General features: G+C 55.2%; 1 protein-coding gene across 3 annotated transcripts; it reads right to left on the bottom strand.

Annotated features, from left to right (window-relative positions):
• Positions 1-202: 202 nt before the first annotated feature.
• LOC137675737 (dnaJ homolog subfamily B member 5-like) lies at positions 203-10,253 on the bottom strand. 3 transcript variants are annotated; one of them, XM_068421932.1, is made up of 4 exons: positions 10,031-10,253; positions 9,682-9,926; positions 6,736-7,334; positions 203-2,213 (listed from the first exon to the last, which is right to left on the bottom strand). In XM_068421932.1, the coding sequence occupies exons 2-4, from the start codon at positions 9,890-9,892 to the stop codon at positions 1,980-1,982; spliced, it is 1,044 nt and encodes a 347-aa protein (XP_068278033.1). In that variant the 5' UTR covers positions 9,893-9,926; positions 10,031-10,253; the 3' UTR covers positions 203-1,979. The 3 variants fall into 3 exon arrangements, 2 of the variants coding, with proteins under 2 accessions (XP_068278033.1, XP_068278034.1); XR_011049982.1 differs by adding an exon at positions 2,729-3,526 and having other exon boundaries at positions 2,130-2,213; positions 9,682-10,253; XM_068421933.1 differs by lacking the exons at positions 9,682-9,926; positions 10,031-10,253 and adding an exon at positions 7,595-7,735.
• Between the last annotated feature and the right edge of the window lie 2,735 nt (positions 10,254-12,988).

The raw sequence follows: 12,988 nt of genomic DNA, 5'->3' as shown, positions 1-12,988 counted from the left end.
ACAGACCCTCCTCGGCCAGCCCCTGCTCCTGCTGCCTGCGTCAGCCACATCCTGGGAGCCCCAAGGGGATGCAGAGCCCCAATAGGGTTCCTTCCCCTGGTGCCAGTGGAGGCCGAGCCCCTTTCCTGGCTCTGCTGTCTGTGCCCAGGCCAGGGCGAGCACAGCCCCAGCATCTCCCATCACAACACACTCCAAGGAGGTATATTTTTTTTAAATACTTTATTTTTTTCTCTCAATACTGACATTACAAAAAAAAATTACCAAAAAAAACACTATAAAACATTCAGGTCTCATTGAAACTGAGAAAAACAAAGCAGCTTGCATCTGCACGCTGACCTGTCGTCTCGCTCCAGCAGTGTTCACCAGGTTTCTCTGTGTCAAACTCCACAGGGACCAGTGGAGGGAACCAGCAGCATACCCTCGCCGGTCAAACTGGGTGATAAACTAAGCGCCTAACGGGTCTCCTTGCCCTGTGCAAGAGCTATATGGCACTGTCCAGCCTCCCTGCCATGTATGATACAACGTATAGCTGTACACCTAGCCCCAATGGATGCCCCATGCTCTCCCCGCCCCAAAGGACCCCGTTTCAAGTCAGTGATTCCTCTTTTAAAAAAAAAGATTCCTGGCGGGGGGGGAATATTTTGGCAGAGGTTTTTCTCAGCTGTGCTGTAGTGGAAGAGGAGCTGTACAAAGCCAGATCAAACGCACCGCCCACTCCATAGGAGCCCTTCCCAGGGAAAAAACTGGCACGAGGCAGAGCAGGTCAAGAAAGGTAAGAACTATAAAAATTCTCCCGATGGAAATCCAAAGGTTTTAGAAAAAATACAGCATTTAAAACCAAAGCCAGATTGCCTCATGTGCCTCCCTAACACCCAGAAATACTTCCTGAATGAATTGTCCCTGTAGAAAAATACATACATGTGCATTTCTCTTCCTAGTAAACTCCCGAAGGTTGAACACAAACACCAGTGAAAAATCACATGCTCATGCTTGGCTCTGCTTTTGCACTCAGGCTTGTGGTACGCGCGTGTACACACAGATGGCGTGCCACTCCAGGAACCCCAAAACAGGCAGAGAAAAACCCTTATGGAGTTTATCTAACGAGCTCTCTCTATATATGTATATTAAAAAAAAAAAAAAAAAGCAGCAATGCAAACTCAACACATTTGAACAAAAAAAGCTCCACCCTGGGCTTTCCCCCCTCCTCCTGCTGGCTGGGGCTCTTCAGGCAGCGGGTGCAGGCAGGTGGTGCCCAGCTGCCCACAGGCACCAGGGACAGCCTCAGCCCTGGGCAGGGTCAACAGGCTGGACAGGACCATCCCCAAGTGCTCTGCGCTCCATCATTTGGCACAGCTGAGGCTCTGTTGTAGGCTTGGCACAGGAGAGCAGACCATGGTTGGACTCGGTGCTGTGGTCCCGGGTTAGAAACAGTCCGGCTCCAGGGGGGCCACCACAGGCAGGAGCGATCCCTTTGCCCTACATGTGTGGGACAGTCTCCTCAGCACCACAATACAGCTGGGACCCTGCACAGCAGCCGGTATCAAAGAGAGGAAGAGAAAACTAACAGTGGGGATGTGAGATCCTGTGGAGTCCTATTTACACTGTGCTGAACCCCAACAAGTCCAGCCTCTCATGGGAAAAGTGGCCTGAAAAGCAGGTGACATAAAAACCCAGAACGTGATGCACCTCCTTGGGCAAAGGGCCCATGCTGCTTGCTTATGCAAGGTGGAAAAGCTGGACCTCTGGGGAAAAATAAAATGTTTGGCAGCCAGGAGAGCTGTGATGGGCAGGGCAGGAGCCTCCCCACTGCTGGAGTAGAAAATGGGCCAAGAGGGATGGGTGGGGGGTGGGTTGGATGGGAATTTTGGGAAAGTGGGGTGGTTGCATTTGAAAATGTTCTAGCACCTCTGCTCCATGCAGGCCAGATGCTGTGGAATGTGTGTTTAGAGTATTGCTGCTTGGAGGAGAGTCCCAGGGCTCTAGGAGCACGGGAGGTGCTGCTTGAGGATCTGTCTCGTCTGGGGAGCTATTCTGTCTGGGAAGCGGATTTTGAACTCCACGATCAAGTCTCCTCGCTGGCTGGGAGCCTTGGGGAAGGGCAGCCCCTCCCTGCGCAGTCTCTTCACTGTCCCTGGCTTGATGATGTCGTTGCAGGGCAGCGGGATCACCCGCCCATCGATGGTGGGAATGTTCACTGTGCAGCCGCATAAGGCCTGTGGGGAGAAGAGGAAGACACACTGTCAGATGGAGCTGCCACCCAAAAGCATGCTGCCAGCTGCGCCTCTGCAGCCTGACCCCCCATCGGCTGCTCCCCGGGTTAAACCGCCTGGCTCTGTTTGGATGATGCCCATGAGCAGCATGGTTGATGCTCACCAGTGCAAGCCCAGGTCTGTACCAGTGCTGGCGAAACTGGGCTGCAGGAGCCATGCAGGAGAGGAGTGCCCCAGGTGAGGGGTGCCCCAGCTTCATGGTGGGAAGGACTCCCTTCCCCATCTCCTAGGCTCCTCGGGAGGCACCGCCAGCAAGAGCCCGGCCACTCGCAGCAACAGGACAGGCTAAATTTAGCCCCGCCCCTTCCCTGGCCTCGCCGCTCAACCTCGGGCAGCCGAAAATACAGCTGAGATCATTGGATGCCGCCGCGGTTCATCAGCTGTCGCCCTCCGGAGCCCGGCAGCTCTGCCCGGCGCTCTATAGCACAGCCCGCGTCCGCCCACCCCCCCAACAGCACCTAAAAGGTTACGCCGGCGCGGGACAGCGGTGCGGCCGCAGCACAGCACCGAGCTTTCCTGGAAGCCGAGGTCTCGGAGGGGCTGGTTCCCATCGTCGGTCCCCGTTGCAAAGCCAAGAGCCGGTTTCGTGGGTGCCACCCCGTTGTACCCCAGCCCCCGGCAACACCCGGAGCAGCCGGGGCGGTGGGTGCCGCGGCAGCCGCAAGCCGGCCTGCATTGGCGAGCCACGTGACGTGGGAATGCAGCGAGAAAATCCTTGCGTCCTTAAATAACTCAGACATCTCGGGCGTACACGTGGGCAGGATCGTCTCCAGGCTTTCGGCAAGGGAGAAAGGCTGAGGGAGAGGACTGCGAAGCGATGCTTCTGGGGGGGAGGGGGCGGGGGTGTTACCAGGGGTACAGCCTCCAGCTTCCCAGGCGGGGGGGCTGGCCGTCCCTGCCCAGCATGCAAAGCGTTCAGCCCTTCGAGCTAGGTCCTGGGGGTCCCAGCCCTCCTATTCTCCCCTCCCCACCAAACACCCTGCAAAAGAAGGGGAAGAGGATGTGATTTACTGTTTCTGAGGTAGATGGGGGGGATGTTCTGCATCCCCCTCCCCAGGAAAAGCCTCTGGTGGCAGAGCAGCAACAGGCACCAGGAGAAACATCTCTTCTTCTCATGCTGGCCGCTGGCTCAGGGCCGATGGTTGTGGCTTCTGCGGCTGAGCCAGGGCTTTGCACCAGAGCGATCACAGTGGGACTTGTGCCGGAGCCAGCTCTTGGGCTCCAGTGAGCAGAGAACAGGAGAGCTGGGGCCATCCCTGGAGGTATTTAAAAGACAAGTAGATGTGGTGCTTAGGGATATGGTTTAGTGGTGGACTTGGCAGCGTTAGGTTAACAGTTGGACTCAATGATCCTAAAGGTCCCTTCCAACCAAAATGATTCTATCTCCTTGCACAGCTCTTCTGCATGGAGTCTCCTCACAGGAAGAGCTTTTCTGGCTGCAGGAGGATGCCCATTGCCAGCTCTGTGCGAGCAGCAAGTGCTTGATGGATCTCCAGCAGGTTAGGGGGGGGAAGTGAAGAACGATCTCCCCACATCAATTCATTTCTGCCCCGCGCTCACCCAAGGATGCTGGAGCCCTCCTGCTTGTTGGTGCTCACCGTCATGCACCATGGAGGGCTGCATGGATCCATGTGTGCCAGGGAAAGGACATCTCCAGCCATAAAATGGGAAGGAGAATGGGAACTCCCTATGGGAGCACGTGGACAGGGCAAGCAGAGGGATGTGAGCAGGAGCAGGGAATAACAGCGAAGGCAGACGGGATCTTAATGTTTCCTTCCTAAAGCCAAGATGCAAGAACCAGAGGCAATCGCTCCTCCGCTGTATGTTCCTGTTTTTCATTCTTCTTGCCCAACTTCATTGGCATTTGAGAAACTGGTTGCTGAAGTAACACCAGTAACCGCGGGAGCTGCCCTGCATCCTAGAAAGAAGCTTGGTTTATCCCTAGGTATTAAATCACCATGGGTTTGATAGCTGAGCTCTGCACTGCGCTGTGAGAACTGAGCTTTATCTAGGTCAGCGGCAGGTCCTCCTCCGCTTGCAGCGAAGCCAGGGGAGGGGGAAATGCCACCACCGGTTGCATCTCAGATGGGCGCTGATGCATGAATACTTTGAGGAAGGTGATGCCAGGTAAAGGATGCAAAGCTGGCGGCTGCCGAAGGCAGGCGTTAGACAGGCAGCCGGGCGGGTGCAAGCCCCTGCTGGCAGCGCTGCCTGAAGATCTGCGATCATTCTGTGATCTGCTTCTGCAGCAGCCGGCAGTGGCGCCCACCAGGCAGCAACCACCCCATACTGCCTCAGCTGGGGGGATGTGGCACCCAGCAGGGCCAGGATGCGAGCGCTGGGAGGGCATTGCCTCCCCAGGTTGCTCTGTGGAGGGGTCTGTGGGATGGAGGAGGAGGATGCTCTCCTGACTGCCCCCAGCCTGAGCACAGGGTGTGTTGCTCCCCATGGCAGCAGGGTGCTGGCAAGGAGTCTCCAGCATGGCCACGAGTCAGGTCACAGCACCCACTGCCTGACAGCTCTGCCTGCCGGTACCACGCTGTGCTGCTCTTGTGGCAGCGGAAAAGACTAAAGCTCAGGCTAAAAAAGGCAGACTTGCAAGGAGGAAGGGTGCAAGGAGAGTGCCCAAGGCTATGGCAGTAGGCTCAGGTGATGAAGTTGTACCGCGAGATGCTCCGTCACGTACTGAGATGGTGGCACATGGAGTTGGGGAGCTCCGGGCATCTGCTCATACTCCAGAGCACTTAAGCTACTTCTTCTCATGGAAGATAAAAGCAGCAAAGTATCACCCTGCCCTGGCAAGCAGCAGGCTGGCAATGGCAGCCAGGCCAGCAGCTCCCTGAGGACGCCCAGCATGTTAGGTTTGCGGTGGGGGAGGACAGAGACCAGACAGTCCAGCTCAAAGAGATGAGGAATTTGCCTGGACCAGCAATTTCCAGTGGTCTCTCTTTGTGACTGCATCATGCAAACCAAATGCCAGCAAGCACACCTTGCTCACAGGCAGCTGGACAGAGATCACAGGCACCCTGTTTGTGTGAGGCAGCTGGGGAACCACTCAGCACGGCAGAGCTGGTGCTCCCCTAGGCCCAGCACCAGCACTTCTGGTGCAATAGTGCGTGGGGCTGGAGCAGGTTTCTCTGCTTGCTGCTCAAAGGGCAACTTCGGGCGAGAGTCTCTCCAGCCTGAGCAGTGCGTGAACCTGGGCTAATATGGTCTGGACATCAGGACAGCCAGCTTGGGGTTAATTTTACAGATGGGAGAATGCATAGAAGGAAATATCTGAGACATGGCATGCATGACTCCATAAATAAGGCAGCCTCTCCTGAGTATTTCTGGAGTAGCCAGGGGATCCAGCCACCATAGGAACAAACCTCTGCACTTTGCACCATGAAGGAAGTTCAACTCCCGAGTCTGCAGGTTAACTTGAGATGCGTTTGCTCCAGGAGCACCCAGATCTGCCTGACCCATGTGGCTGCCCCTTGCCCCCAGTACACCCAGTCACAGCCCCTGCTGGGACACAGAGCCATCACAAAGCTCTCCTGACTTGCTGGCACACTAATGAGCTCATGTTTCCCTACCTCAGGTCTGGCCCATTGAGCTTATTTCTATTAAATGCATTTGAGAACATAAATCTATCCAGAAAAAAAAAATTAGCTCATTAAGAAGACAGTGTCTACAGTCTAAAAGGAACAGCAAATGGCAGCTGCCAAAAACATCAATGTTAAATGCAGCTGCCAGCTGGGATTTATTAAAAGGTAGTTATACAGCAGCAGCAGTTAATGGCACATCTTGTACTTGGGTAATCTCCCCTTCCTCTCCAACCTTCGTGCAGCTTGCTGGCTCTGATGCATCCAGCCCTGCTGTGACCTCCAGGACTGACAGCCTGGATGTGTTGGGTTTTGCTCACTGCCTGAATATTTCATTTATTTGGTTCTTTATCTAGCATTGCTCAGCAAGGGTGAGGTACCACCTTTCTCTGTGTGACCCTGCTCTCTGTTCATGGGGAGAGGTACCCAGTGCTATCCCAGACAGTAACTAAGCCACAGCAGGCTCGTCTACGAGAACAAGCAGGGACCAGACTCATGCCAGCAAACTTGGGTTTTCCCTTGTTCCTACAGAGGATCTGGGCTCTCTTCCACATGTGAATACACTAAAATAGAAGGACGAGATACATGTGGAAGGGAGAAAATGGGTAAATACCACCTGTATTGGCTCAAGAAGCAAGGCGCGTTCAGCAGGAACTGCAGCACCCACGTCCTACACCTGGCACAGAGGTTGAGCATCTCCAAAACCAAGCACAAGTTGGTCTCTGTGGCTCCTCTCTGCAGAGGTCTTTGCTCATGTCTCTCACAATCTACCTGGTCCTTCCTTATCAGTGCAGAACAAGGACTGACTCCCTTCTTGGCTCCACGTGCCACAACCCAGCACCACCTCCCACCCCACGGGATTTCCCACCAATACCTACCTCTTTAAGACTGACGTTTGCGATGTAGACCACGTTTGTCCCGTCCCTCTTGAAGTGCAAGTGAGGCTTGTCCTTGAGGATGAAGATGATGTCAGCAGGGATGTTGTCTGGGGTGGCGTCCCCTTCTTTGGGGAATGTGATTTTGGTTCCCTCCTTCCAACCCTGTTTGATGACAACGTTTAGGATCTTGTCCTCAGTCCGCATGGTCCGGCCATCAGCGTTGAGCCTTCTGCGGGTGATCTTCATCCTCTTGGTGGAGCCATGGTAGACCTCTTCCAGGGACACCTTGAGCTCATGGATGACGGGTGGGTCTTGGATCTTTCTCCGCATGTGTAGGGACTCCTGGTGCCGCCGGTGAACCCCGTTAATGCCATTGAAGCCAAATCGGCCAAAGGCACTGAAAGGGTCGTCATTGTCATCGATATCCATAGCTTCCTGGTCAAAGCCATTGAACACCCGGGAGCGGCTGCTAGCAAAGAAGATATCAAAAGGGTTGGAGCCTCCAAAGAAGGACGTGAAGGTGACATGGGGGTCTCCGTGGAAGGTGTAGTGGAAAGTGTTCCCTGAGCCACCTGAAGAGCCACCTCCAGTTTTGAGACCTGGAAGAGAAGGAGGAAGACGAGACATTAACGCTCCCTGCGGGCGGACGCTGTGCTGGGACCGTACTTTCCACACAGGAGCATGGTCTCTGCTGGCTCCAGGCAGCCCTTCCAGCAGCTCCTGGGGGTACAGGTCACCCCTTCCAGCCCAGCCACCTGCGGAGACCGTGGGCCAGGAAGGCACCACCCCAACCCACGACACACAGTCCTGCCCCTACACCCAGCAAGCTCAAAAGCCATTCAGGATTTGTCCCTGCTACCTCGACTGAGCACTTGCTTGGTTCTCTCCACCCAATTCATGGCCTTTTCATTTAAAACGTTTCCTGACCAGCCCATCTCCATTTTTCCCCATGGGCAGGCTCCCTTCTGCCCAAATAGCCCTGTCTTTTGGGCTGCACCGATGGCCGTGGTCCAGGAGCATCACATCCAGCACGTGAGAAAAGGCTTTGAGCTCAGCAAGCAACCATGACTCTTGGTGGCAGAGCAGGTGGAGGTCAGCAGACCTCTAGGTCGGCACACAGCGGGAGGGATATAGCTCTCTGTTTACAGACTGTATAAAATGTCAGGTAAGTTCAAGGTTTGGATCTTTTGGCAACCATTCCCATGGGAAACTTCCCTGCCAGACCTTGGGCAGGGCTTTACGTCACTGCAACTCCCTGCCAAGTCCCAAGTAGCCAAGGCACATGACAAGTGGCCTCCAAGGAGGTCACACATGCTCTGCAAGGCTATTTTTGACCAGGAGGGCCCAGGAAGGGTTAAGCCAAGCCTAGCTCAAGGACTATTTTCAGGGCACGTTGGTGACAGTGAAGGGCTATTTCTGACGGGCCAGCCCCCGCAGCAGGAGATAGGAGGGGGACAAGCACAGAGTGGGCAAGTTTGGGGATCTTTTCTGATTGATGGAGTTTTTATCCTGGGGTGAGGGACCTTTCACTTCATCTTGCCCACCCCAGCATGTGGGACCCAGAAGCCCCTTGAAATGATGATCCCCAGGCCATATTGCTCCAAAAAAGGCATCTGATGGGAAACGAAAGGTGTGTGGGGCCATGGACCATGACTGGTCTGGAAGTGACTGCCTGGGAGGTAGATGGCAGTCCCTGTCCCACGATGGGTACAGCCTGCTCAGCGGCATCTCCGTCCCCCTCTCTCCAGCCACAAACGTTTTTCACGTCTTTCATCTCATTTCTGCCCTGGCTTTCTGCATGTGACCAGCGCCAGTTCCCCAAAACGCTGATAGGTTTTGGTTTTGCCGGTACTCCCCATCCCGCTGCGAGGAGGGGGCTGCTCTTCCCTCCCTCCTTAACTTGCTCTTATTTCAGCTGCCTTTGGAGATAGGGATTTCACCAAATCCCCGGTGAGCCCCTGTCCCTAACAGACTGTACAGCCAGGAGGTTTCACATTTAATCCCATGATGCCAGCCCAAGCAGGGTCTGATTTCGGTGGCACCTCCAGGGAAAGGCTGTTTTTCCACTTGAGACAACCTCTTCTCATTTTACACCGCAGCAAATCACGTGGCTTGGGTGCATCCATCATAGCCCTGACATAACTAATGCATTGAGAATTAACCCACCACTAGTTAATTCTGCTGGTGGCTTGTTAGGGGATGCACCTGCCCGCTGGCCCCATGAGAAGGGCTGCATCTTCCACCCAGCAGCCTGTTCCTGCTAGACCTCCTGCTCTTTTAAGCACCCAAGCCCTGGGCTGATTAACACAGATGCTATTCGGCGCTCTCCTCAAATGGGGTTGTGCTCTTCCATCTTCGACTAATAAGGCCGCCTGCGGTGGAGCAGCTCTCCTCCTCTGTGTCAACTCCCAGACAACAGCAGCCACTTGGTTTCAAAACAAGGACCTATTACTTAAATTGGGAAAAGCTTTGAATCCTGTAGATCAGCCTGTACCGGGGAGGACAGCAGGACCAGCACCCAAATGCAGGGGGAAACGCAGGCAAAAGCAATACTTCTCCACTGGGAAATTTAGGTTAATTAAAAGGTTGCTAACGAATTACCCCAGCTATGACCCAGGAGGTGAGCTCCTTCCGTTTCCATTGTCTCAGCTGGCTGCTGGGCTTTGGGGCAGAGGGCAGGGAGAGCTCGGCCATCCTGGGAAGCAGGGTGGCGGGTTGGAAAAATGGAGCAGCCCGAGGAGAAGCGGGTTGAGAGGCAATTTCTGGCATCGGCAGAGCCTTTGCTCTCCCTGATTCTGCAGCTATCAATCAGCCCCATTTCAGAGGAAGGCATGAATCACAAAGACAACTCCGGCCGCGCCAAGGGTGTGAAGACACTCCCTCACCTATAAAAGCCTATTTGGACCAAGCATCCCTGCCTTTCAGTGGCAGCGCTCGTCCCCTTACCTTCCTCCCCATATTGGTCATAAACGGCTCGTTTCTTGGAGTCACTCAGGACATCATAAGCCTCCGCGATCTCCTTAAACTTCTCCTCGGCATTAGGGTCTTTATTCTTATCGGGGTGATACTTCAGGGCCATTTTCCGGTAGGCTTTCTTGATTTCATCCTCATTGGCATCGGACTGGATGCTCAAAATCTTGTAATAGTCCTTCCCCATGACGGCGACGCTGCTGGGAGCCAAATACTTATTCCTGAAAGCAGAAAGACAGCTCTTTGTAAGGCGAATATTGCACTCAGGCAGCAGGGATTGGACCAGCGTACACTTATCGCAGAGCCGCTGCTCCCTGTGTCCCACCAGCCAACAGCACCAGAGCCAGCTCAAGTCCACGCTTTCTGCCAGAGGTCAGTGCCCCAGTGCCAGGATGTGCCCCGGCTCCAGTTTTACCTCCCTGAGCCCCACAGCAGGGACAGGGAGACTCATTTCTGAGGCTGACGGGGAGAGCGCCTGAGCCAGGGCATGGCATTATTATATGGACCATGCCACCGCTAACGTCAGGCAAGGACCGCATCCCTGTCCTGTCCCCCCTCCCACCGAGCCAGAAGGACTGAGCCGTGTCTAAATGTAGCCGCCGGCCCGTCCCCCCCAGCTCTCTCCCAGCCTGGGACCTGGGACTCAAGACGGGGTGATGACAGCAGGCTTTTGGAGGCTGAAAGCGGCATCAGGGACCGTGCTGCTGCCTTCACCTTAAAGGAACTTCAAACATTTTGTTCCTGAAAGCAATTGGCATTCAGCTGGAGATAAGCACCTCTGGCATGTCAGAGCCATAATTTGTATTTAGTAAAGAGAGAACAAAGCCATCAGACAGAAACATCTTGTGATGGCGGGAGGCATTTTTTGTTTGTTTGTTTATTTTAAAAAAAAAACTACTTTCTAGCCTGACTTGCACTCCCTGAGAGCCTTCAACTACATCTTGCAGTAAGCCAGAAATATGAAGCGGGAAAAGAGGCGGTGAAGCACCGTAGCCTGGCACGAGGCTTGGAGGTTGGCACAGGTGACTGGCTCCCAAGGCTTGCTCTGTCCATCGCACAGGGGCCGAGGCCAGGGCCATGCCTATACTAAGGCATGGAAAACCTAGTGGCTGTAACCCAAGGAAGGAAAAGGACAGGCAATTAATTCATCCCCCAGGCACGCTGCTGGAGCAGCAAACACCAGCAGGGTCATGGAAACCCAGAGAGCAGCTGGAGGAGACAGGAGAGCAGCTCCTCTGAGCAGAGGCTGAGCAAGCCCCACACTTCTCCAGTGATGCTTCCTGCTGCTTCTTGCCCTTCGGTTTTCTGATGGCGAACTCCCGTCCCTCCTGAATCTGGCCTGCCGTGCCCTGCCTCACTCAGTGCATCTTGATGCTTGCTCCTGGCCCTGTTCTTCTCCAGGTGTTGCCTCCAGCAGACCCGCTGCTCTCTGCTAAGTCCTCATGTTCACATCCCGCTCCCCGCTATGGTCCAGGTTTCATCCTCTCACCCCATCCTTGCTCCAAACACCCCTGGGCAGTCCCAGCCGGTCGAGCACCTCCAGTAGATGGATTTCTGCATCAGGTGTGAGCCTTGGCTCTTTCCTTCACCATCATATAAGTTACCAGATGTTCCCCCCATCCTTACTCTATCCATAAGCTCCTGGCAGAGGTCACAGAGGGACCCCCCCCAATCATAGCAGCTCAGATGAGGGTGGCTGGGCACCCCTGGGGGTGCACATCCACAGTGCTGCACTGAGCCCCTGGCATCCATCCCAAGCATACGAGGCTTGCCTTAGGTCATGCGTTCGGCAATAACCCCTCTACAGCTGGGTAGATGCTACAGGGGCTTGGAAATTGGCCCTCTCAATCCGAACCACCAACTTCTATTCTTTTTTACCCCAGCTGCAGAGCGGGTACTTTGCTGTAGGTGGGGAGGAGGGCTAAGGCACCCAACGCAGAAGTGCTGATGGGCACAGGGACCTCTGAAGGACACAAGGGGAGATGGGGGCACCTGCAGACGTGCGAGGCAGCCCAGAGGGGGCACATAAGAGACAGGAGAAGGTCCCTGGGGGTGTAAAGAGCATCTGACAGCATCTCCTGTGGCAGCTCCTGAATGCCAGCATGTTTCCGTACCAGCTTCCTGGCAGGAGCCTGCCAGCTCCTGTGCACGGAGCCGCCATCACCACCCAGCCCACACAGGTGCTGGGGGATGCTCTACCCCCTGCCCGCCTCTGCCTCCCCATCTGCCCTCCTCGTGGGGCCAGGGGGGCTGCAGGAGACCCCGGGGTGAGTGACCGGGGGGGGGGTCTGAGAGGTAACCTGCCGATCCCCCTGCCAAAGGTCACCCCAGTGCCTCCCTACCCTGCAGCAGCCTCTGGTGTGGGGCAGGGGCTCTCCGAAACCAGGACCAGGACCTGGACCAGGATTTGTCCCCTGTCTGGATGATGCCAACCCTCCTGCAGTGAGGGCAAGGGAGGCAGCGCTGAAGACACCCTGTTGCACCCTGGCTCAAGAGATGCAGTCGCAAACCTTCAATTTTTTCTCTCCGGGGATCGCAGTGCCTGGCTCCAAACTTGCAGCCCAATCTGATGGCACCACCAGGACCACACTGCCCATCTGAAATGCCGTGGCACTTCCCACAAAAATATCTCTCACTCCAGCAAAACACTGTCACCCCCCTCAAGATCTCCGGTCTTGACTGTCAAGGGGTCTTTGGCTGGGGTGGGGATGCCCGCTGGGGGATGCTCTCCTGGCCGGGGAGCCCTTTGTCCAGCTGGGCTCAGGGAAGGGGGAATTTCTCTGTCGAAACACAGCCCCGTGCTGTGGTTTACCATGCTGGTGAGGACCAGACACTGGCGGGTGACCTGGTGGGTTAAGGCATGCTCCGGAGGTGATGCTCACATGTGCGGTGGTAAAACACGACTGTCCCAGAAGAGCCTCCTTCCATCCCTCCCACCTCCCGGGGATCAGCCGCACCTTGCTACCACTACCACTCTTCTCCCTCTTCTGCTCAGTCATCCTCTCCTGCCTTCCCATTTAACCCCCTTGGGAGCAGCAGGGAAGGTGCTACAGGGCGAGTTTCAGGCGGGCAAGTGATTTCTGCATTCATCCTCCCAACTGGGATGCCTTAGGACAAGTTGCAGCCACCCAGCTGTGGAGAAAACCACAAGCATCCCCCAGCTGGGGCCAGCCCTGCCGAGACAGCCCAGCCTCCATCCTCCTCTTGCAACCACAAGAATTAAATAAAAAATTAAATCTTTGTTCCAGCCCTGCACATGACATCAGCCCATGCAACCTCTGGA

The sequence above is a fragment of the Nyctibius grandis genome, chromosome W, assembly GCF_013368605.1.
Source record: "Nyctibius grandis isolate bNycGra1 chromosome W, bNycGra1.pri, whole genome shotgun sequence".
In the NCBI taxonomy this organism is placed as follows: Eukaryota; Metazoa; Chordata; class Aves; order Nyctibiiformes; family Nyctibiidae; genus Nyctibius; species Nyctibius grandis.
This window is presented reverse-complemented; position numbering and strand designations above follow the sequence as displayed.

Bases quoted from the DNA above. Each gene is read 5' to 3' on its own strand.
- LOC137675737 (XM_068421932.1), bottom strand. From the start codon at position 9,892: ATGGGGAAGGACTATTACAAGATTTTGAGCATCCAGTCCGATGCCAAT. The intron at 7,335-9,681 runs GTAAGGGGACGA...CTTCTCTTCCAG, and splicing joins TGACCAATATGGGGAGGAAG to GTCTCAAAACTGGAGGTGGC. The intron at 2,214-6,735 runs GTAGGTATTGGT...TTCTCCCCACAG, and splicing joins CAAACGTCAGTCTTAAAGAG to GCCTTATGCGGCTGCACAGT.